Consider the following 24712-nt stretch of genomic DNA (forward strand, 5'->3'; position numbering starts at 1 on the left):
GGCAAGATGAGCATTCATTGCTCTTTCCTAACTGTCCTTGAATGGCGAAGCCTGCTACGTCACAGATAGGGCCTTGAAGCGCCATGACCATTTGGTAGGTCCAGAGTCACATATAGGCCAGAAATGAAAGCAAACTGTGGTTTTCACTACGAAGACTGGAATTAACATTAAATTTTTTAATGGCCTCACAGTTTCCCCTTATAATGCTGATGGCCTTTTCTCACTTCATTTCTTCAGTATGCATCACTCATCATCACCACTCATTTGACGTATAACCTGAGCTTTGTAAAACCTATCCAAATATAGGCATTCGTTTTACCTCTCATTTCTCCCCTCACCTCTCTCCTGAAAACTAATACTCTTTAGCTCTCCCCCCAGTTCTGAGGAAGAGTCCCAGAATGGGAACATTGGCTGGCTTCGCTTTTCACGGATGCTGCTTGGTTGGCTAAACTCTGCCAGCATTTTCTGGGTTTGTTTCATCCTCCTGGCATCAGCCCGCTAATCCCTCCACAAATTTTATATAGCTCTTGGTCTAAACACTAGTGAATACAGTCACAGTTTATCCAATCTTTCCTCGCACAGAAATCCCACCACCTCTTGAAGCAGCCTACTTAATCTTTGCTTTATCCCGTACATCGTTAGCTTCAGAGACCGAAACTGCGCACAATAAACTAGGACACAAACTGCTAGAGTAACTCAGCAAGTCGGAAGAAGAAAGGCCTTGACGGGAATGTCACCTATGTATGCTCTCCAGAGATGCTGTCTGACCTGCTCAGTTACTCCAGCACTTTGTGTCCTTTTGTGTATTAATCAGCATCTGCCGTTCTTTGTTTCTATTACAAACAAATACAGTCTCACTCAGGGCCCACAATAATACTTCCTTGCTCCTACATTGAAACTAGTTGGTAATAAAGGCCTTTAGCATAAAGGCCTTTAGGTAATAAAGGATATGTTATCTGAAGACTGTAGATTGGGTTAGGACGTGTCTTCAGGCTGATATATTAAATGCTTGCTGCACTTACATGTTGGCTAGCAATGTGTGTATCAGACACCCTACGTCCCTTTGAAACATCAAAACTACTCAATCTCACTGTTCAACAATACACTGCTGTTGGGTTATGTGTAGCCAAATCACCGATATGGACTGAGAGGAGGTGGTCTCAAGCATTGATCCCCATTCTATCTCATTAGTCAGAGCCTGCCAACCCGCAAAAGACACGTATATTCTACTCTTCGCTTTCTATTTAATAACCAATTCTCCTTACATGTTCAGAGCCCACATCCCCTCATAAACCAAACCATCATGATTTACCTTATATATTTTAATATTACGTCTATAATGGTTTGGTTTATGCGAGGATTTGGGCACTGAATATGTTCCTATGGCTAGATAGGTTAGGTATGGATAGAAAAGTTTAGAGGAATGCAGGCCTAACATAGGCAAATTGTACTAGCTCAGGTGAGCACTTAGGACGGCATGGACTTGTCGGGCTGAATGCCTGTTTCCATGCTGTATGACTCCGTGAGTCGGGACTGGTTAATGCAGTTCATATTAAACTTTATGACTATCTTCGTCAGTGCTGTTAGGGCTGAGGCATATTTATCACACATTAGTTTTCAATGTGAAGGCAGCATCAGCCATTCAATTAGGGTGTGAAACATTGCATTGAAATGAATGTGAAAATACAGTCACACTCCCTCAAGGACCTGCTGTTTCCCGACCAATTAAAAGCAACATCTTTGTAAATATTAAATGGCTTCATGCATGAACTGAGCAGCTATTTTCCTTTTCCCACTGAGCTCAGCAAAACCGTACGTTGGCACCTGAAAAACAATGTTTAAAATTCTCTCTTGGCCTTGCAGTATTTTAATAGAATTATTTAAAGCCACGATTGTTGTCCCTCACAAAATTAAGCATTGACAGAGAAAGAGCGATGAAACAGTCCAGTGAATTCAGAAACAGCTAAGGGCCAAGGAGGCATTCACTCGGAGCTGAGGCAAAGGGGCTTATGAGGGGTGATTCTGAAGATTGTATGCTCAAGTTCACACTTCACAATCATGAAATCTAGCTGGCAGTGGTGAAGAAGTGTTATACTGTCAGAGGTGCTGCCCTTCAGATGAGATGCAAAATGAACAAACATACAAATTAGGAGCACGTGAGCACACTTTGGCCTCTCCAACCTGTTCTGCTATTTAATGAAATCATGGTTAATCTGATTGTAGTCTCGTCTCCACATTCCCACCTACCCCAATAACTCCCCACACTAACTTATTAAAAAAAAATCTATCTTCAACGGTATTCAAGGTGTCTATTTCCTTTGTACTTTGAGGAAAAGATTTCCAGTCACAGGACACTCAGGGGGAAAGGTATTCTTTTCGAGAGGTGAGGAAAGGGAGGTCAGACAGAATTGGAGTGAGCTGATAAGTTAATGTGATGGGTGACAGAGGCTTGGGATCATGCTCAAGGGTCGAATGGAAGTGAATGCAGAAGAATAGACCAGCGAGTCATCGAGTCACAGAGTCATAGAATGATTCAGCGTGGAAACAGGCCCTTTGGCCCAACTTGTCCACACCGGCCAACATGTCCCAGCTACACTAGTCCCACCTGCCTGCGTTTGGTCCATCTCCCTCCAAACCTGTCCTATCCATGTAGGATAGGAATAAATACAGAACAGGCCATGTTAGGAATAAATACGGAAACTGCTCAGCAAGCAAGATAGTACCAGTGGACAGAAAAAGTTAACTTCAGAATCTTCAACCAGAAACATTTACTCTTGTTTTTCTCTCAACAAATGCTGCCAGATCTGCAGAGTATTTCCAGCATTTTCTGCTTCTATTTCAGTTTTCCAGCAGCTGCAGATTTATTTTTCAGTTTCTCATAGTTAAGAATGCTATTCTCTTTCACAACGCACAACAAGACCATTATGATTGCCAACCATTTTCTCTAGAAGGACAGCCACCGGCAGAAATAGACATAGTGAGATATAGCATGGAAACAGGCCCTTCAGCCCACCAAGTTCATCAAGACCATCAACCACACATTTAATCCCAATATTTTATTCTCCCCACATTTCTATCAAATTGGCTCAGATTGTACCACTTAAATGCACATTGGGGACAAATTTTAGTGGCTAAATTAACCTTCCAACAGTAAGTCTTTGGGATGCAGAAGGAAAACAATCTCACCCGGAGGAGATCCACAGTGTTTTCCGGGAGCACATGCAAGCTCGATGTAGACAGGTCTGGATAGAACCCAAATCTCTGGTGCTGTGAGGCAGCAGCTCCACTAGCTGTGGCAATGTGCTGGACAACATTCTACCAAAGTAAACCATGCAGTTTAGCATTGTTGCTAGTCTGACTCCAATGTAAAGCTCATCTTATTCAGCATAATTAAGAAATACAAAAACCACACTAATTGCTGGAGTAACTCAGCGGGTCTGGCAGCATCTCTCGAGGACATGGTTAGGCAACTTTTCGGGTCGGGATCTTTCTTCAGAAATGTTTGATTGTACTCGGACTTTAAAGGCTAGTCTTCAAATCTTACACAAGCTACACCTTAATAAAGGTTTCCTTCGCACTGGAGGAAAAGCTGCTGTGCAAGTTTTGCTTAGAAATCATTCCCACAGGCCTAAAGATCTTGCATTTACAGTACAAAAATTAACTGCGCTTATGTGTAATTGCATAAGCTGCCATTTTACTGAGGCCTCTTAACAACTAATGTTCCCACCGTATAATTCAAAGGGTGTGATTCTTTGCATATAATGTTCCCACTTCGATTTGTTTTGCTCCTGTAAATTGCAAAACAAGTCCATGCAGCAAACAAGTACTCTGCTCCCGATCAACAACACTGGTGCTGTAGTGTCAGCTCCAAGAGGCATCAATGGCTGACCTGGAAGGAGGTATACACAGGCTGTGGTGTTGAGAAATGTGGAGAGGGGCAGACCAACAGGGGAGCAAATAAAGGGCATTGTTGGGCAGAAGAAAAAGCTTGGAGGCTTTTCCAGAAGAGACAAAAGCACTGAATAAGCTACAACTGGTGGATGAGTGTAGACCGAGACATCATATTAGAGGAACGATGAGGTGGCAGTAAAGTGGCCACATAAGATATTTACAGGGACATTGTTGAGGCAAATTACAAATATGAGGGAAGACTGCCTTGGCTGAAACAAAGGAGAGTCGGAGAGATTTATTTGATTTATTTGAGCAAAATATCAACAGAGTAAACTGTAAAGACCTATTTCCCTCGGAATAATAGGCCATTGATATAAGTTAATGGGTACAAGGGTTGAGAGGGCATATTCACTCATTGAGTGAGGTGGGGGTCTTATTCTCAGACAACAGACAATGCTGGAGGAACTCAGTGAGTCAAGCAGCATCTGTGGGGGCGCGGGGAGGGGGGGGGAGAGAGGGATAGTCGACACTTGGGGTTCTGCAGCAGGAACTCACTACCTGAAAAGGTACTGGAGACAAAGCCTTGATACACTTAAAATGTGGATGAGCACTGAAACCCTGAATATTGACAGGGCAAGAAATGGGATGGACACGAATAGCTCGCTCTTGGCATGCATCAATTGAAAAAATCCAATGCCCTCTTGTGCGAGAAATCTCTGATTTGTTCTGGCCTTTTTCTCGCCTCTAATTGAATCCACCACCCCATGCCCCCACCCAATCCGCCCGCCCCGCCACCAACCCCCCCACCCCACGATCTGAAACGCCATCTATTCTTTGTTGCCTGGCTAGCTGAGTTCCTCCAGCATCTTGTGTCTATCTTCTGATTCTGTTTCTGCGGAGCCTGATCCAGCACCCTCACCCACGCTAAGGATTTCCCAGAGCTTTATTCCAACTACTTTTCCAGACCTTTGCTTGGACTACTTTAAGTTCAAACCTTAATATTTCATTCAGCAATGTGCTACTGAATGCACCAAGTAAACACCACATTACTGCATCACTTTGCCGACAATCTGCAGATATACTTCAGAGTCACTCGCCCTGTAGTTTCAGACACTGAGCTTGTATTTTGATTTCACTGCTGTTAACCATTTGTTGTAGTTATTAGACTTTATCTTCACAGATTCTTTATCATTACATTTACATTTTCTGCAGACCGGCATAGGACAAAACAATTAGCATTTATGAAGGCATACCTTTAAGATGAGAGGGGCAACATTTGAAGGAATGGGTGGGGTAGGTTTTGTATACAGATAGTGGTGGGGGCCTGGAATGTGCTGCCTGAGGTGGTGGTAAAGGCATATATGACAGTGGCATTTAAGAGGATTATAGATAGGGACAAGGATATGCAGGAAGTGGAGGGATATGGACCCCGTATAAAGGACAAATATAGAAAATAATTGCAAGACCAGGAATTGGTGGTTTACTAGAGGGTAAATTATGGGCTGGTCTCCCAGCTCAGCTGAGCAGGCTGACAATGACTTAATGACTTTAGTTAATCAGCCTTGAGTAAAAAACTTATATCAGTCATACAGCATGGAAACAAAATCTTCAGCCCTAACATTAATCACCCACTTCCACTCATCTAATTTCATTCTCTCCACATTCTCATCAACTCCCCCAGATTCTACCACTCACCTAAACAGCCAAAGCAATCCACAGCAGCCTAGAAGCCTACCAACCTACTAATCTTTGAGATGTGGGAGGAAACCGGAGCACCTGGAGAGAGCTCACGCGGTCACTGGGAGAACACACAACCTCCATTCAGACAGCAGGGGCAGAGCCACTATGCTACTAACCCCGCGAAGAACAATGGATGATATTGAGCAAAACATAGACTGCTAGAGGAGCTCAGCAGGTCAGGCAATATTTGTGGAGGGAAATAAATTGATAATGTTGCAGGTTGAGACCCTTCTTCAGTCTGAAGAATCGTCATTCCATTAGCCTCCACAACTGCTGCCTGGCCCACTGAGCTCCTTCACGTTCAAGATTGCAGCATCTGCTATCTCTTATGTTTCCACGGAAGACTTTGATTCTGTTTCCACCAGTTGTAAAAGCAGTGAGCTCCCGATCATATTGCTGTGTGGTTGTTCTCGCATCACCCTTTTAGCCATCTGTTTAACTCAGTGCTGCTTGGTCATTGGAGGCAATTTCCTCTCTTTATTCTATCCAAGCTAGCAACGATTTTGAATACCTCTACTGAATCTCCAATATCTCCTATGGGCAGCACGGTGGTGCAGCGGTAGAGTAGCTGCCTTACAGCGCCAGAGACCCGGGTTCAATCCTGACTACGGATGCTATGTGGGTTTTCTCCGGGATCTCCGGTTTCCTCTCACACTCGAAAGACGTAAGGGTTTGTAGGTTAATTGGCTTGGTATAATTGTAAATTGTCCCGAATGTTTGTAGAATAGTGTAGGTGTGTTGGGATCACCAGTCGGCCTGGACTCGGTGAGCCGAAGGGCCTGTTTCCCTGCTGTTTCTCTCAACTAAACTAAACTTGTACCTCATCTTCCATACACAGCGCATGTCACAGCGCATATTTTGATTTTGGAAATACGCAGTCATGGGATGCAAATCAGTCCAGAGAGCTCCAGGACTATCATAGGTAGCCATGCATGTTTTGATATCTGACAGTGGAAACTGATATCTGTGAAGCTGAAACTGAAAGAAAAACTGTGCTTGCAGTTTTTTGTAATCTATCTCAAACTCCATGACCTAAACTGATCTTGGCAACCATTGTACCATCCAAAGTATTACAGTCTTGCAGTAGACTCAAGCAACCTCACCCTTCCCTTCCTTCTTCCCTCTCCCAGTGGCCCTTTATTCGGCTGCCTGATTTCTACCCCCTGGAATTCCCTTCCTAAGCCCCCACCTCTCTCTTTCCATTTTTAATTTTTGTTTGAAACCTATCTCTTTGACCAGTCTGAGGGCATCATTCATTCTGTCTTCTTATGTGACTCAGTGTTTTTTTTTCTCCTCATAATGTTCCTATGATATTTTAATATGTCAAAGGTGAAAACATTGCAAGATGTAATAGGCATCTTTTCAATTGTGTTTGTTCTCTAATTGTTTTTATATTTAAGCCAGTGAAGGTAATGAATGTTTTCATTCATGAAAGCAAGAACGTGTGGAAAAAACACTACTCCTAACATTTCTGAGTATTTATTTTTATTATCAATAAACTAGGTGATTGAACAAAACATCAAGAGTAGGAGAGCTCTATCCAAAAGTAATGGCTAGAAGAATTGATCTGCAGTAAAACTTAGATAATCTGCTAACCCAGTCTTTGGAAATCTTAACAGTTCACCAGCGCCCAGTTTTCACCAGTCCATTTAAACACACCAGGGCCCCACTTGTTACAACCAGAAGAATCCTCTATGTACACTCTGTTCCTGTAGCCAGCCAATCTACTAACGACATCAGTTTGTTGTGTCCTACACCATGAGCATTTATATTCTTCAATCACCTTTGATATGGGATTTTATTAAACGTCGTCTGGCTCTCTCATGTCTTATCCGCCAATTCCCCTTTCTCCACTGAACTTTCTCCTTGAAAAAACTCCAATAAATTCATCCAACATGATTTCCCTTTCACAAATCAATATTGACTTTGCCTGATTAATTTGTTTTTTTTTCTGCAATAAAGTAATTAATAGCAGATTTTAGACTTTAGACTTTAGAGATACAGCACAGAAACAGACCCATCCAGGTAAACATCCAACAGGTAGCACCACACTACCTGGGGGAGAGAGGGAGAGGGAGGGAGAGAGTGAGAGAGTTTGTGTCCATGAGCATGGGGAGGGGAGGGGAGGGGAGGGGAGGAGAGGGGAGGAGAGGGGAGGAGAGGGGAGGAGAGGGGAGGAGAGGGAGACACTGACCTTGTGCTGTGCCGGTTCTACCCCCCCCCCCCATCGTAGATACGGAGGGGAGGGGAGGAGAGGGGAGAGGAGGGGGACACTGAGTCCTCGACAACCAGTGATCACCCCATATACTAGCACAATCCTACATACCAGGGACAAATTACAAAGTCAAAGCCAATTAACCTACAAACCTGCACATATTTGGAATGTGGGAGGAAACCAGAGCACCCAAAGAAAACCCACATAGTCATGGGTAGAACGCACAAACTCTATATGGACAGCACCCATAATCAGGATGGAACCCAGGTCTCTAGTCCTGTAAGGCAGCGACCCTATCACTGTGCTGCCCCTAACAGTTTATAACATTTTCCCAATGATCAATGATAAGCTGACTGGCCTGTGGTTTCTTGCTTTTTGTCTCCCATTCTCTATCTCTGGAGTTACTTTTGCTATTTTCCAATCTAATGCCACCTTCCCTAAATTAAGGCAGTTTTCCAAAGTGAAAACTGGTGCATCAACTATCTCACTCGCCATTTCTTTTAAGACTGTAGGATAAAATCCATCAGATCAGAGGCTTGTCAGCCCCCGCTCCAACAACTTGCTGCGTACTACTTCTCCAGTGATTGCAATTTTCATGAGTCCCTTCCTCCCTCTCTCCCTCCCTCCCAGTGCTTGATTTATAGCTATTTATGGGATACACAGCCTCTATAGTGAAGAATTATGTAAAATGCCTGTTAATTAATCTGCCATCAATTCAAGACGTCAAATCAAATTTATTTTCATATATATCATTATTGTAATAAACTAGAGACCAGTCAGGTGAACATTGCTCATTGGGAAAATGTTAGAAGCTATTATTAATGACGTTACTGGAGAAAAAAATCAAGGTCATCAGGCCAAGCCAATGTTGAGTTTTGAAAGGGAAATCATGTTGGACCAAATTATTGGAGTTTTTTCAAGGAAAATGTTCAGTGGATAAAGGAGAACTGGACATAACATATTCACAGTGCAGTACAGATACTATGACAATCTTGATTGCAGCTGCTGCATTTTGATTCAGACAATGCACAAAAATATAAACCATACATACATTAGTCATAAATTCTGCAAGACAGTGGAAAAAAATATATATTTTTGCCATCTCATTGTTTCCCATCATTAATTTCCTAAACTCACTTTCTATGAGTTCAATGTTTATTTTGCTATTTTTTTATTTACAGTCCATTCGGAAAGTATTCAGACCCTTTCAAATCTTTCTACATTTTGTTACGTTACAGCCTTATTTTAAAATCGATTAAATTCTTTTTTTTTAAATCATCACAATACCCCATAATAACAATACCCCATAATAAAAAGCAAAAACAGGCATTTAGAATTTTTTGCAGAGTAATTAAAATGAAATAACTGAAATATCATATTTACATAAGTATTCAGACCCTTTACTCAGTACTTTGTTGAGGCACCTTTGGCAGCGATTACAGCCTCAAGTCTTCTTGGGTATGATGCTACAAGCTTGGCACACCTGTATTTGGGTAATTTCTCCCATTCTTCTCTGCAGATCCTCTCAAGCTCAGTCAGGTTGGATGGGGAGCGTCGATGCACAGCTATTTTCAGTCCCTCCAGAGATATTCGATCAGGCTCAAGACCGGGCACTGGCTGGGCCACTCAAGGACATTCATAGACTTGTCACAAAGCCACTCCTGTGTTGTCTTGGCTGTGTGCTTAGGGTCATTGTCCTGTTGGAATGTGAACCTCCGCCCCAGTTTCAGGTCCAGAATGCTCTGGAGCAGGTTTTCATCAAAGATCTCTCTGTACTTTGTTCCATTCATCTTTCCCTCCATCCTGACTAGTCTCCCAGTTCCTTCTACTGAAAAACATCCCCACAGCATGATGCTGCCACCACCATGCTCCACTATAAGTATGGTGCCTGGTTTCCTCCAGATGTGACGCTCAGCATTCAGGCCAAAGAGTTCAATCTTGGTTTCATCAGACTAGAGAATTGTTTCTCATGGTCTCAGAGTCCTTTTGGTGCCTTTGAGCAAACTCAGAGTGACCATCGGGTTCTTGGTCACCTTCCTGACCAAGGCCCTTCTCCCCCGATTGCTGTTTGGCCAGGCAGCCAGTTCCATAAAGAGTCATGGTGGTTCCAAAGTTCTTCCATTTAAGAATGACAGAGGCCACTGTGCTCTTCGGGACCTGCAATGCTGCAGAAATTGTTTTATACCGTTCCCCAGATCTGTGTCTCGACACAATTCTGTCTCAGATGTCTACAGACAATTCCTTCATCTTCATGGCTTGGTTTTTGCTCTGACATGCACTGTCAACTGTGGGACCTTTATTAGACAGGTGTGTGCCTTTCCAAATCATGCCCAATCAATTTAATTTACCACTGCTGGTCTCCAATCAAGTTGTAGAAACATCTAAAGGATAATCGATGGAAACAGGATGAACCTAAGCTCATTTTTGAGTGTCATAAGCAATGGGTTTGAATACTTATGTAAATGTGATATTTCAGTTATTTCTTTTTAATTACTTTGCAAAAAATTCTATACGCCTGTTTTCGCTTTTTTATTATGGGGTATTGTGTGTAGATTGATGATTAAAAAAAAGAGTATAATCCATTTTAAAATAAGCCTGTAACGTAACAAAATGTGGAAAAAGTGAAGGGGTCTGAATACTTTCTGAATGCACTGGACATCCAAGAAATTTGATTGGCATGGTTTGTTTTCCTTGTGGAGAAGGCTGAAGGGAATCTGATATAAGGGCATAGATGGGGTTCCTTATTACAGAGGCATAGAAACTTAAGGGGACAGATTTAGGGGAGAGGTTAGAAGGGGATCTGAAGAGTTTTTTTTCACTCAAGGGAATACAGTGCTTGAATGGATGGTGTAGATAGGCACTTTCACAACTTTTGAGGAGTTTCTAGGTGAGTACCAGAAATGAAGGATTTCGAAAGCTATTGACCAAGAGGTAATTGTGATCAACATAGACTGGTACTTAATGGTTGGCAGGAACTTGGTGGGTGAATCGACCTGTTTCTGTGCCATATGACTCAATTGAAACTCTTGTTTTCTTCTTATATTTCTGCTGAGCTTTGGTTAATGGATCTATTATTTAATGATCATGCCAGAGGTCAAAAGACATAAAGGTAAAAGGTGGTTAGTGTATGGAATGAACTACCAGAGAAGGTGGTAAAGGCAGGTACAATTAAAACATTTAAAAGACATTTGTTCAGGTACATGAACAGGAAAGATTTAGAGAGATATGGGTCAAATGCAGGCAAAAGTAAGATGTCCAAAATGCCAACTTAGTCAGCATGGACTAGGTGGGCCAAAAGGCTTGGTTTCATGTTTTAAACCTCTATAACTCTCTGACCCTTGCAATTAATTGGGCCGAAGGGCCTGTTTCCGAACCGCATGACTCTAGAAAGGTGTAAATGTTCTAAGTGTCAAATTATCATTTAACTTCATGATGCTATCTGTTGAACAGGTTATCCAGACTGTATTCTTCGGGATCAGCGTTTTAACTGATCTGTCCAGCCTCCTGACCCAAGGCTCCAATGACCAAGAGCAGCAGAGACAGTTGCGGAAGCTGATTTCCCTTCGAGACTGGCTCATGGCCGTCCTGGCATTTCCCGTGGGTGTGGTAAGTGGCCGTTTGTATCTTTTCTATTGATTTTCTTTTGTGCTTTGTATACCCTTCTGGTTTGGTGCACAGAACTTCATCCATTTTGTAAATTCATAGACTGGGAGTGGGAAAATCACTGAGCCAGTTGTGACCTGGACTCCTCCAGCCTTGACCTGAATTCCAGATAGATATGGTATAGTGACATGGTATTGTCTTGTGCTGTCATTTTGTTCTGTGATGCGAGTATGCCCACTTTCATGAAAAAAATGCATTTCTTTCTCAAGCACACCTTCTTCTATGTTTCAGAATGTGCAGTAGCTCATGTGAAGGAATAAAGGAGCTGCCATGTATCTAGGAAAAGAAACTGCAGATGCTGGTTCAAACCGAAGGTAGATACAAAATGCTGGAGTAACTCAGTGGGGTTAAAATCGAAAGAAGGGTCTCGACCCGAAAACCATTCCTTTTCACCAGAGATGCTGCCTGGCCCGTTGAGTTACTCCAGCATTTTGTGGTCAATCTATTATATTGAGCAGCCATGTATGTGTTTAATCATTAGTAGAGGGAGCTAAGTCATCAGAGTTTATAATAGGCAATGCAACATCAGGGGCACTAAAACAGAACATTCACTCTGATACGCTTTAGTGAAGAGAACCCTCTGGTCACATCTTCATTCGATCAAAGTTTTATCCGTACATTTGAGTGGATTCCTTCCTCTTTGCAGAATTACAAAGTATTTATAGCACAGAAAGAGTCTCCATATGATTCTTCTCCCAACCTTTATCTGATCCGTCAACATTTCCTTTTATTTATTTCTGCCTTTTGTGTTGATTCCATTTTTCATTGAATGCAACTGATGTACTTGCCTCTAGCTTCTAATCATGCTCTGCATTGCTGGTTAGACTTATGATTATCTCATACTCATGTCTCTTATGGATCTTTGTTCTGATCTTAACCACAAGTGGAAATATCTTTTTTTTATGTCTAGCCCAAAATAAAATTTCATAATCTTAAAGGCCTGCTCACACGCAACACATCAGCAGCTATACTTCAAAAGAACAAACTTGGTTGCAAAAGCCTTTGGCAAAATGCGAGCTCATAATCCTCTTATCAATAGAAAAGTGTTGTAGCCTTTTCTAGTGTAACCCTAGTTTGGTCAATGTGACATCTAATTCCCTACCAAAATGTGCATCAAAATCCTATATGCCATTTTGTTTGGAAGGATGGCGCCCAACCCAGGCGACTATTTGCCTGCTAGCCGCAGAAGATCTACAAACTCTTATTACAATCGCTCCATACTCATAAATCCCTATTCCTACCGCAACATTTTTACCTTGCACTAAACATTATTCCTTTATCATGTATCTATACACTGTAAATGGCTCGATTGTAATCACGAATTGTCTTTCTGCTGACTGGACAGCACGCAACTAAAGCTTTTCACTGTACCTTGGTATACATGACAATAAAGTAAAGTAAACTAAACTAAACTAAACTAAACTAAACTAAATTAAACTAAACTTAGCCTTAATGCAATCTATGTGGGCTCAATGTTCAGGCGGGATAGACAGAAAGGAAAAGGAGGTGGGGTAGCGTTACTGGTTAGACAGGAGATTAACGCAATGGAAAGGAAGGACATTAGCTTGGAGGAAGTGGAATCGATATGGGTAGAGCTACGAAACACTAAGGGGCAGAAAACGCTAGTGGGAGTTGTGTACAGGCCACCTAACAGCAGTAGTGAGGTTGGGGATGGCATCAAGCAGGAAATTAGAAATGCATGCACTAAAGGTGCAGCAGTTATAATGGGTGACTTCAATCTACATATAGATTGGGTGAACCAAACTGACAGGGGTGCTGAGGAAGAGGATTTCTTGGAATGTTTGAGAGATGGTTTTCTAAACCAACATGTCGAGGAACCAACGAGAGAACAGGCCATTCTAGACTGGGTATTGAGTAATGAGGAAGGGTTAGTTAGCAGTCTTGTTGTGCGAGGCCCCTTGGGCAAGAGTGATCATAATATGGTAGAGTTCTTCATTAGGATGGAGAGTGACAAAGTCGATACAGAAACAAGTGTTCTGAACTTAAAGAAAGGTAACTTTGAGGGTATGAGGCGTGAATTGTCCAAGATAGACTGGCGATTGATGCTGAAAGGGTTGATGGTGGACATGCAATGGAAGGCATTTAAAGGTCGCATGGATGAACTACAACAAGTGTTCATCCCAGTTTGGCAAAAGAACAAACCAGGAAAGGTAGTGCATCCGTGGCTAACAAGGGAAATCAAGGATAGTATTAAAACAAAAGATGAAGCATACAGATTAGCCAGAAAAAGTAGCATACCAGAGGACTGGGAGAAATTCAGAGTCCAGCAGAGGAGGACAAAGGGCTTAATTAGGAAAGGGAAAATAGACTATGAGGGAAAACTGGCAAGGAACATAAAAACAGACTGCAAAAGCTTTTATAGATATGTCAAGAGAAAAAGATTAGTTAAGGCAAATGTAGGTCCCTTGCAGTCGGAAACAGGTGAATTGATCATAGGGAACAAGGAGATGGCAGACCAATTGAACAAATACTTTGGTTCTGTCTTCACTAAGGAAGACATAAACCGTCTGCCGGAAATAGCGGGGGGCCGGTGGTCTAATGAGATGGAGGAACTGAGGGAAATCCAGGTTAGTCGGGAAGTGGTGTTAGGTAAATTAAATGGATTAAAGGCAGATAAATCCCCAGGGCCAGATAGGCTGCATTCCAGAGTGCTTAAGGAAGTAGCCTCAGAAATAGTGGATGCATTAGTGATAATTTTTTAAAACTCTTTAGATTCTGGAGTAGTTCCTGAAGACTGGAGGGTAGCTAATGTAACCCCACTTTTTAAAAAGGGAGGGAGAGAGAAAACGGGGAATTATAGACCAGTTAGCCTAACATCGGTAGTGGGGAAAATGCTAGAGTCAGTTATTAAAGATGTGATAGCATCACATTTGGAAAGTGGTGAAATCATCGGACAAAGTCAGCATGGATTTACCAAAGGCAAATCATGTCTGACGAATCTTATAGAATTTTTCGAGGATGTTACTAGTAGAGTGGATAAGGGAGAACCAGTCGATGTGTTATATTTGGACTTTCAGAAGGCCTTCGACAAGGTCCCACATAGGAGATTGGTGTACAAACTTAAAGCACACGGTATTGAGGGTTCAGTTTTGAGGTGGATAGAAAATTGGTTGGCGGACAGGAAGCAAAGAGTAGGAATAAACGGGTCCTTTTCGGAATGGCAGGCAGTGACTAGTGGGGTACCGCAAGGCTCAGTGCTGGGACCCCAGTTATTTACAGTGTATATTAATGATTTGGACGAGGGAATTGAATGCAACATCTCTAAGTTTGCGGATGACACGAAGCTGGGTGGCAGTGTTAGCTGCGAGGAGGATGCTAGGAGGCTGCAGAGTGACTTGGATAGATTAGGCGAGTGGGCAAATGCATGGCAGATGCAATATAATGTGGATAAATGTGAGGTTATCCACTTTGGCGGCAAGAACAGGAAAGCAGAGTATTACCTGAATGGTGACCGATTGGGAGAAGGGGAGATGAAACGTGACCTGGGTGTCATGGTGCACCAGTCATTGAAAGCAAGCATGCAGGTGCAGCAGGCAGTGAAGAAAGCGAATGGTATGTTGGCATTCATAGCAAGAGGATTTGAGTTTAGGAGCAGGGAGGTTCTGCTGCAGTTGTACAGGGCCTTGGTGAGACCGCACCTGGAGTATTGTGTGCAGTTTTGGTCTCCTAATCTGAGGAAAGACGGTCTTGCCTTAGAGGGAGTACAGAGAAGGTTCACCAGATTAATCCCTGGGATGGCGGGACTTGCATATGAGGAAAGACTGGATAGACTGGGCTTGTACTCGCTGGAATTTAGAAGACTGAGGGGGATCTTATAGAAACATATAAAATTCTTAAGGGGTTGGAAAGGCTAGATGCGGGAAGATTGTTCCCGATCTTGGGGGAGTCCAGAACCAGGGGTCACAGCTTAAGGATAAGGGGGAAGTCTTTTAGGACCGAGATGAGAAAACATTTCTTCACACAGAGAGTGGTGAGTCTGTGGAATTCTCTGCCACAGAAGGTAGTTGAGGCCAGTTCATTGGCTATATTTAAGAGGGAGTTAGATGTGGCCCTTTTTGCTAAAGGGATCAGGGGGTATGGAGAGAAGGCAGGTACAGGCAACTGAGCTGGATGATCAGCCATGATCATATTGAATGGCGGTGCAGGCTCGAAGGGCCGAATGGCCTACTCCTGCACCTATTTTCTATGTTTCTATGTTTCTATGTTTCTATGTCCTCTGTGCTGGCAGTGCCTGAATTAACAGCATTGTAAAGGGTTACAAAATTATTAGGGGCACATATAGGGTAGATAGTCTTTTTGCCAGGCTGGGGGAATCAAAAATGAGAGTGCAGAGGTTTAAGGTGAGAGGAGAGAAAACGTAAAGGAAATCTGAGTGATACGTTTTTCATATAGAGGGTGATGGTTATCTGGAATGAGCTGCCAGAGGAAGTGGCAGAGGTAGATATCTTTACAATGTTTAAAAGACATTTATCTAGGTACTTGGATGGGCAAGGTGGAGAGGGTTATGGGCCTAATGCAGGAAAATACGATTACTGTGTTGCATCACGTGCACATGGGCAAATTGGGCCAAAGGGCCTGTTTCTGTGCTTTACAACTCTGACTCTGACTTTAAACATATGTACTTCCAATAATGTCCACATCCAAAGCATTTGAATGTGTCTACCTTATGACTGTTTTCTTGAAACAATCTGGTTACATACAATGGATGTATTGTGGAACAGAAAGAAACCATTTAGCCATTGAAGTTACATCCTTTCTTTACTGAGAAAAATCAGAAAAATGTTAGGGTTTATGTCAAATGTATTTTCATTTGGAAAAATAATAAATTTGAGGACTTTGCTCTGAACTGAAATACAAGGAAGGAAGTCACACTTGTAGAGAAGCATCGATTGTTGGTAGTGGAGATCATGGGGATTGTTACACTTTGTTAGATTTCCTCTATGCCCAACATCCCATGATACCCTAAACTCATACCCTAAACTCCATGAGTTTGTTCCTTGTAGCATGTGTAGGGAATTTTCCTTCTCAAAATTACATTTTGACAGGTAGATGCTTAGGAAAGGTTTAGAGGGATACGGTCAACCACGTAACAGGAACTAGCATAGCTGGCCATTGTGATCACTTAGATGTACAAATTGAACCAAAGGGCCTTTTTCCAGACTATATGACTAGAACGGCTAAGTGGCACAGCAGTAGAGTTGCTGCCTTACAGGTTTGATCCTGACTACGGGTACTGTCTGTATGGAGTATGTATGTTCTCCCCATGACCACGTGTGTTTTCACCAGGTGCTCCGGTTTCCTCCCACACTCCAAAGACGTACAGGTTTGTAGGTTAATTAGCTTCTGTAAATGGTAAATTATCCCTAGTGTGTCGGTTAGCACTGGTTACGCAGACTTGGCAGACTGAAGGGCTTGTTTCCATGCTGTATCTCTAAACTAATCTAAAAGACTCTGTGACTCTACTGTTGAACATCTAATATCTTCAAATCATCCCATCACGGACACTTCCTTTGTCCTCCATATCTCCCCCATCTTTTCTCCTACTGAAATCTCTCTCTCTTCACATCTCTTGCATCTCTCTCTTTCCCAGTTCCAACGAAGGATCACCAACCTGAAATATTAACTGTTTCTCTGTGCTCCCGGAACCAATTGAATCTTTCCAGCATTTTCTGCTTTTATTTCTGACTTCCAGCATCTGCATTTCTTTTGGTTTTCAATATATTCAGACAGTCATATTATCTTATTGATCTTATTTGTCCTTGGAACAGAGGCGGCTGAGGGAGGCAGACCTGATAAAAGTACACAAAATTTTGAGGTGCGTAGATGTGGTAGATAATGATAAACTTTTGCTCTTTGCAAAGGTGTCTACAGTCAGAGAGCAAAGGTTTCAAGTGAGGAGTAAAAGGTGTAGGGGGGGCTTCAAGAAGATTTTTCTCATCCCGAGTGTGGTTGGAATTTAGTGTGCATTGACTAAAGGGTTTAGATGGCAGATACTCACATATTTACAAACTATTGAGATGAGCATTTAAAACACTATGACTTTGGTGCCAAGTGTTGGAAAATGGATTAGCATAGATGGATAAATGAACCACATTGGCACAGTGGATTGAAAGGCCTATTTCCATGTTGCATGACTGCCACATTGTGACTCTCTGCACAGTGGAGTTCCTTATAGATCGATACAAGGACCATTGTTTTCCCCAAAATTGATGATTTGGATCAGGTTGTAAGACCGCAATTTCTAGATTTATAGATCGCAGGAAACTTAGAGATGCAGCAAACTATGTGATGGTTAGTAATAGAATTCAGAGAGACATAGATGAGCTTGTAGAATGAATGAACAAATGAATGAATGGGTGGCAGCTGAAAATTAATACTGAAGAATGCACATGGGCAAATTGGGCCAAAGGGCCTGTTTCTGTGCTTTACAACTCTGACTCTGACTTTAAACATATGTACTTTTGCATTTTGAAGGGAAGAATGAGAAGAGGGAATATAGTACTGATAACTTGGTTCTAAAGAAAAAACAAGACAAAATCTGTTGTTATACATGCACACGTTATTAAAGGTGATTTTGTAATAGTTAAAAAAAACATTTGGGATCCGTGGGTTTACCACTCTCTTGAATCAGCATTATTGACTCCTTTCATCTCTCCTGTGATTAACTAACCTTTACAGGCTCCATTACTTCTTAATAATTTTGCAGCAGTTTTCCACTGACAGCTATTTTCAACAGGGTGATAATAGAGTGTGTCAAATGCCTGGACAAACTAAGGGGGAAGAATTGCCCATCATGGTTTGTTGTACTCCAGGAATTCAGTCATACAGGGAAAGCACAAGGTCAATCTACTCCAGGATTTTGTTAAACTAGATGAGCAATTTCTTAGAAATGCAAAATGTGTTTCAAAATAGTTCAAACAGAGGGTGATAAATCAGGGTAAAGGAGAGGAATGGAACACCCAGTTGAATGATGCTGCAACAGCAATCTCTCATTGAATGTCAACAAGACCAAGGAACTGATTGTGTAGGAAGGAACTGCAGATGCTGGTTTACACCAAAGATAAACACAAAATTCTGGAGTAACTCAACGGGACAGGCAGCATCTCTGGAGAGAAGGAATGGGTGACGTCTCGTGAGTCTGAAGCAAGGTCTCAACCCGAAACGTCACCCATTCCTTCTCTCCAATATGTTGCCTGTCCCGCTGTGTTACTCAAGCATTTTGTGCCAATCCAAGGAACTGATTGTTGATTTCAGAAAGGGAAAGTCAGGCGATCCCACCCTGGGCTTTAATGGTGTAGTGTGTTGGAGAATTAGCAGCTTCCAAATCCTGAGCATTATCATTAGTACATGATGCAATCGTGTTGAAGGCACACCAGCGTTTACACTTTCTTTGAAGTTTAAAGAGATTTGGTGTGTCTCTGAATACTCAAACTAACGTTTGCAGATGAACTGTGTGAAAGCACACTGACCTTTTTGCATCATGGTCTGGTTTTGTTTAGATTTACGAGGATGTTGTCAGGACTAGAGGGTGTGAGCTACAGGGAGAAGTTGAGTAAGCTGGGTCTCTATTCCTTGGAGCGCAGGAGGAATAAGTGTAGGAAAATAACTGCAGATGCTGGTACAAATCGAAGGTTTCACAAAATGCTGGAGTAACTCAGCAGGTCAGGCAGCATCTAGGAGAGAGGGAATGGGTAACGTTTCGGGTCGAGACCCTTCTTCAGACCAATCGTATAGAGGTGTACAAAATCATGAGAGGAAAAGATCAGGTAGATGCACGGAGTCTTGCCCAGTGTAGGCAAATCGAGGACCAGAGGACATAGGTTCAGGGTGAAGAGGAAAAGATTTAACAGGAATCCGAGTGGTAACTTTTTCACAAAAAGGGTGGTGGGTGTATGGAACAAGCTGCCAGAGGAGGTAGTAAGGCTGGGACTATCCCATCGTTTAAGAAACAGTTGGATAGGTACATGGATAGGACAGGTTCGGAGTGATATGGACCAAGCGTAGGCAAGTGGGACTCATGTAGCTGGGACATTGTTGGCTGGTGTGGGCAAGTTGGGCCGAAGGGCCTATTTCCACATTGTAACACTCAATGACTAACAGCTCCATCCAAGACTGCAAGAAATTGCAGAAAATTGTGGATGTACCCCAGACCATCACACAAACCAACCTCCCTTTCATTGACTACATCTACACCACACTGCCTTGGCAAGACCACCAGCATAATCAAGGACAAATCTCATCCCGGACACTCCCTCTTCTCGCCTCATACATCAGGCAAGAGATACAGAAGTGCACAGTACCATTTCTCAGTCCTGCTGCGTTTCCGCACTCCTATCAATTCGCCATATGTTTTTATACATCTCCGTAAGGCTCCGGCATCCAAGGAATAACGTCCTAGCTTGCCCAATCTCAACCTGCAGCTCAGGTCCACCTTGGCAACATCCTCGTAAATCTTCTCTGAACTCTTTGCAGGATAGCGACATCCTTGAGCATGGTGACCAAAACTCTGCACAATACTCCAAATGATGTCTCACCAATGTCTTGTACAACTGTTACATAATGTTAAAATACTGATGAAGGTCAATGTACCGAAACCCTTCTTCACCACACTATCTGCCTGTGATGCCACTTTTATGGAACTGAGCATTTATACTCCTAGATACCTCTGTTCTACACCACTCCCCAGGGCCCTACTATTCACTGTTGAGGTCCTGCTCGGCGTTGAAGCTCCCAAACTTCAACACCTCACACTAATCACATTGAACTCCTTCAGCACACTTGGCCAGCTGATCAAAATCCTACTGTCATTTTTAATAACTCTCTTCACTAATGTTTTTATTTGCACATTCTGCTTTCTTTTAAAGCCTTGTGTGCTGGTTATGTACAATTTATGTAGAATTGTTTTTGAGTTGATGTGGTTGTGATGCTGCTGTAAGCAAGATTTTTTTGTTGTAGCTGTAGCTCACCGTTCCCTTGAAATTGGGTCCATTTGCATTGTTTCTTCTGCTCAAATCACACATCCAGAGTGCAACACACTTGTTATCATTTCCAGGGGAAATCGCGTGCGCCAGGAAATTAGCCTTGTGCTTCTGTGTGCCATTTTCCTCAGCAAATCGGAAGTGTTTTCAGCATCAGCGGTGCACCTAATTGTGTAGTTTGTACACAGATTCTACAGGGCATGTTTCCCCAGCAACTGGCAGGAATTTGAACGTGTGTGGGACGCGAGTGTGCTCTGACCGTCACCCTTTGCGCTGAAGAGTTAGGAGCGCATTCAGGTGGATCAGGAATGAGATGATAATTGTAGAGCTGGAAATCGTGCCTGGAGATCCCGCAATCAGCAGCCTCCAGCGTTTTGGAACATAGAACACTGCAGCGCAGGAGCAGAGCCTTCGGCCTACGATATCTGTGCCAATCATGATGCCAGCTTAAACTGCACATCTGCCTGCATATCATCATTATTCCCTGCCAGATCGTGCGTCTGCCTAAATGCATATTAAAACGTTTCTAGCTCATCTGTTTCCATCATCTCTTCTGGCAGCCCATTCTGGGCACCTTCCACTCTTCGTGTAATAAAGTTGGTTCGTAAATCTGCTTTAAACCTTGCGCCTCTCACCTTAAAGCTGCACTCCCAAGTACTTGCGATTTTGTCCCTGGAAAAAAGATTTTGACTCTCTACCTCATCATGTCTCGCATAATTTCATAAAGTTCTATCAGGTCGCCCCTCAGATTCCGATGCTCCAGAGAAAACAATCCGAGTTTGTCCAACTTCTCCTCATATCTACTGCTCTCTTTTCCAGGCAATATTCTGGTGAACGTCTTCTGTACACTTTCCAAAGCCCCAATGTCCTTTACGCAATGCAGTGACTTGAACTGCACACAATACTCTAAATACAACCTCATCAAAATTATATAAAGCTGCAACACGACTACCCAGTGTGTTCATAGTGCCCAGATCAATGAAGGCAAGCATACCATATGCCTTCATCACCACTCAATCTACTTGTTTTGTCACTTTCAGGAAACTGTGGACTTGCATCTCAAGATCCATTGCACATCGTTAAAATGATGTGAAATGTTTCACTGGAGCTGCTTTCAGATCAATTATGTGCTAGCAGCATTGCCGCCTTGATTGGGAAGCACCATATAGGACTGGGGAGAGGTTAAGGGCAATCTACATGCTGTTGCCCCTCCTCCCGCTTTCTCCTTCTCCTCAATAAAAGCTCCTTCTGCCCTTCTACTGTGGCTGACTGTCACAGGGGAAAGCTGCTTAAGTACTGACTGGTTTGAATATATGATCAGTGCTGCAACATCTAACACAGTGCACTGCAAGTAGAGCTAATGCCTCACAGCACCTGTGATCCCTGTTCAACCCTCACCTCTGCTGTTTGTGTGGATTTTGCATGTTCTCCTTGTAACCGCATGGGTTTCCCATGACTGCTCCGGTTTTCTCCCACATCACAACGATGTGCGTTTTGCTAGGTTCATTGGCCAATGTAAATTGCCCCCAGTGCAGGTGAGTAGCCGAACCTGCAGGTGTTATAAGAGATACAACGCAGAAACAGGCCCGCTGGGGCTCCATCAATCCACCCATTTACAATATTTCTACGATAATCCACTTTTTACTCATCAAAGCCCACTCCCCCTACCCCACCTCAACCATTGATTCTACATTACCCACACTGAGGGGTTAATAGATATTTGGGAGAATGACTTTGGATAGGCATTATGAAAAAAATAGGTCCTTGTTTACTGCCATTGACTGCAGGGGCTGAAGGGCTGTTTCCATGCTATATCTTTCTCTGACTTTTTGTCTCTTTCCATAGCCTATTATGGAAACCATACAAGTATAGTTGTAAAATGTGTAACATGCTGTCACATTGTTTTAATAGATTTTTGCTTTGAGATATGAATGTTTTTTTGGGGATTGAGTGTTGGTGCCCTGCTTTGTATACCAAAAGGGTGTTGTGGTGTTACATGCAATTTGTATTAAGGTGGCCAAGGATGGTCCACAACATGGTCAATTTAGCAACACTGCCCGCACCATACTTCAGTTTAGATGTATTTCTTTGATGCTCTGTTCTTTGATGCCAGTGTGTGCTTTTCTCCATAGCATTTGCAAGAAGAACCCTAAATGCTACAAGGCTGAAACACAACTTTGAGGCAATATTGTTATTTTGTTCTGATTTCTTCTTTCTCCGCAGCTGGTAGTGACAATATTCTGGGCCTTATACCTGTATGATCGAGAACTGGTTTATCCAAGAATCTTGGACAGCTTTATACCGCAGTGGATTAACCATGGAATGGTGAGTACAACGAATTTGTCAGGCAATGACGTCAGGAGTTATTGATTATTGCATGATTTCCGACAGAATTATTCCAACCCTAACTATACCCCTCATAATTTTATGATAAGGTCACCCCCTCAGCCTTCTATGTTCCAGTGAGAATAAGCCTAGTCTCTCCAATCTCTCCTTATAAATACACCTTTCCATTCCAGGCAACATCCTATGAGTTTGTTCTCCACTCTCCCTGTTGGCGTAACATCCTTCCTGCAGTGTGGCTACCAGAACTGTACAAAATACTACAGGTTCAGTCTGACTGGTGCATTGTGCAGCTGCAAAGTGACATCCCAATTCTTATATTCAAACCCTCCACCTATGAAGGCAAGCATGCCAAATGGCTTCTTCACCACCCGATCCACATGTGTCACCACTTTCAGGGAGCTATGGACCGGCACCGCAAGGTTCCTCCGTAAGTCATAAAGTCATAAGGTCATAAGGAATAGGAGTAGAATTAGGCCATTCGGCCCATCAAGTACACTCCGCCATTCAATCATGGCTGAACTATCTCTCCCTCCTAACCCCATTCTCCTGCTTTCTTCCCATAACCTCTGACACCTGTACTAATCAAGAATCTATCTATCTCTGCCTTAAAAATATCCACTGACTTGGCCTAATTCCCTGAAAGCGTGCTAAGCTTGGTCCTCTCCCTTGCAGGGCCCTCTACATACTGCCTGAAAAAACTTTCCTGAACACACTTGACAAATTACACCACATCTAAGCCCTTGGCACTTTGGTCATCCCAATCTATATTGGGAAAGTTAAAATCATCAACTATGTCAAACCTATTAGTTTTGCAGCTGTTTGCAATCTCCCCGCATCGTTGTTCATCTAATTCTCAATCTTTCCTTTCTGCCTTATGAGGAGTCAATCAAATGAACTTTCACTGCATTGTTTTGAATACCAGTATTGTCTTAAATAACGAAGCTATAACTCCATCCACGGACCCATACAGTCTTTCCAGGTGAAGCAGAGACAACTCTATCCAAGGACCCAAACAGTCTTTCCAGGTGAAGCAGAGGTTCTCTTGCACCTCCTCCAACCTCATGTACTGCATCCGCTGTTCCAGGTCTCAACTCTACATTGGCGAGACCAAGCGCAGGCTCGGTGATCGTTTCGCTGAACATCTCCACTTAGTCCGTCTTAATTTATCTGATCTCCCGGTTGCTCAGCACTTCAGCTCCCCCTCCCATTCCCAATCTGACCTTTCTGTCCTGGGCCTCTTCCACTGTCAGAGTGAGGCCCAGCGCAAATTGGAGGAACAGCACCTCATATTTCGCTTGGGTAGTTTACACACCAGCGGTATGAACATTGACTTCCTAACTTCAGATAGTTCCTCTTTCCCTCTCGATCCCCTCCCTCTTCCCAGTTCTCCCACTAGTCTTACTGTCTCAGACTACATTCTATCTTTGTCCCACCCACTCCCCTGACATCAGTCCGAAGGGTCTCGGCCTGAAATGTCACCCATTCCTTCTCTCCAGAGATGCTGCCTGTCCCGCTGAGATATTCCAGCATTTTGTGTCTACCTTCGATTTAAACCAGCATCTGTGGTTCTTTCTTACAAAAGCTATAACTGTACATGGTCTCCAAATTTGAGGAAGGATATTCTTGCTATTGAGGGCGTGCAGCGTAGGTTTACTAGGTTAATTCCCGGAATGGCAGGACTGTCATATATTGAAAGACTGGAGTGACTAGGCTTGTATACACTGGAATTTAGAAGGATGAGAGGAAATATTATCGAAACGTATAAGATTATTAAGGGGTTGGACACGTTAGAGGCAGGAAACATGTTCCCAATGTTGGGGGAGTCCAGAACAAGGGGCCACAGTTTAAGAATAAGGGG

At 42.9% G+C, this 24712-nt stretch overlaps 1 protein-coding gene across 1 annotated transcript in view; it reads left to right on the forward strand.

Moving 5' to 3' along the window:
- aig1 (androgen-induced 1 (H. sapiens)) overlaps nucleotides 1–24712 on the forward strand; it is a 140536-nt gene that overhangs the window by 53756 nt on the left and 62068 nt on the right. The window contains exons 2-3 of the mRNA XM_078405466.1: nucleotides 11297–11452; nucleotides 22732–22833. Of these exons, the coding sequence (XP_078261592.1) occupies nucleotides 11297–11452; nucleotides 22732–22833 (258 nt within the window). The remainder of the gene's footprint in view (nucleotides 1–11296; nucleotides 11453–22731; nucleotides 22834–24712) is intronic.

Source organism: Rhinoraja longicauda, chromosome 9 (assembly GCF_053455715.1).
Source record: "Rhinoraja longicauda isolate Sanriku21f chromosome 9, sRhiLon1.1, whole genome shotgun sequence".
In the NCBI taxonomy this organism is placed as follows: domain Eukaryota; kingdom Metazoa; phylum Chordata; class Chondrichthyes; order Rajiformes; family Arhynchobatidae; genus Rhinoraja; species Rhinoraja longicauda.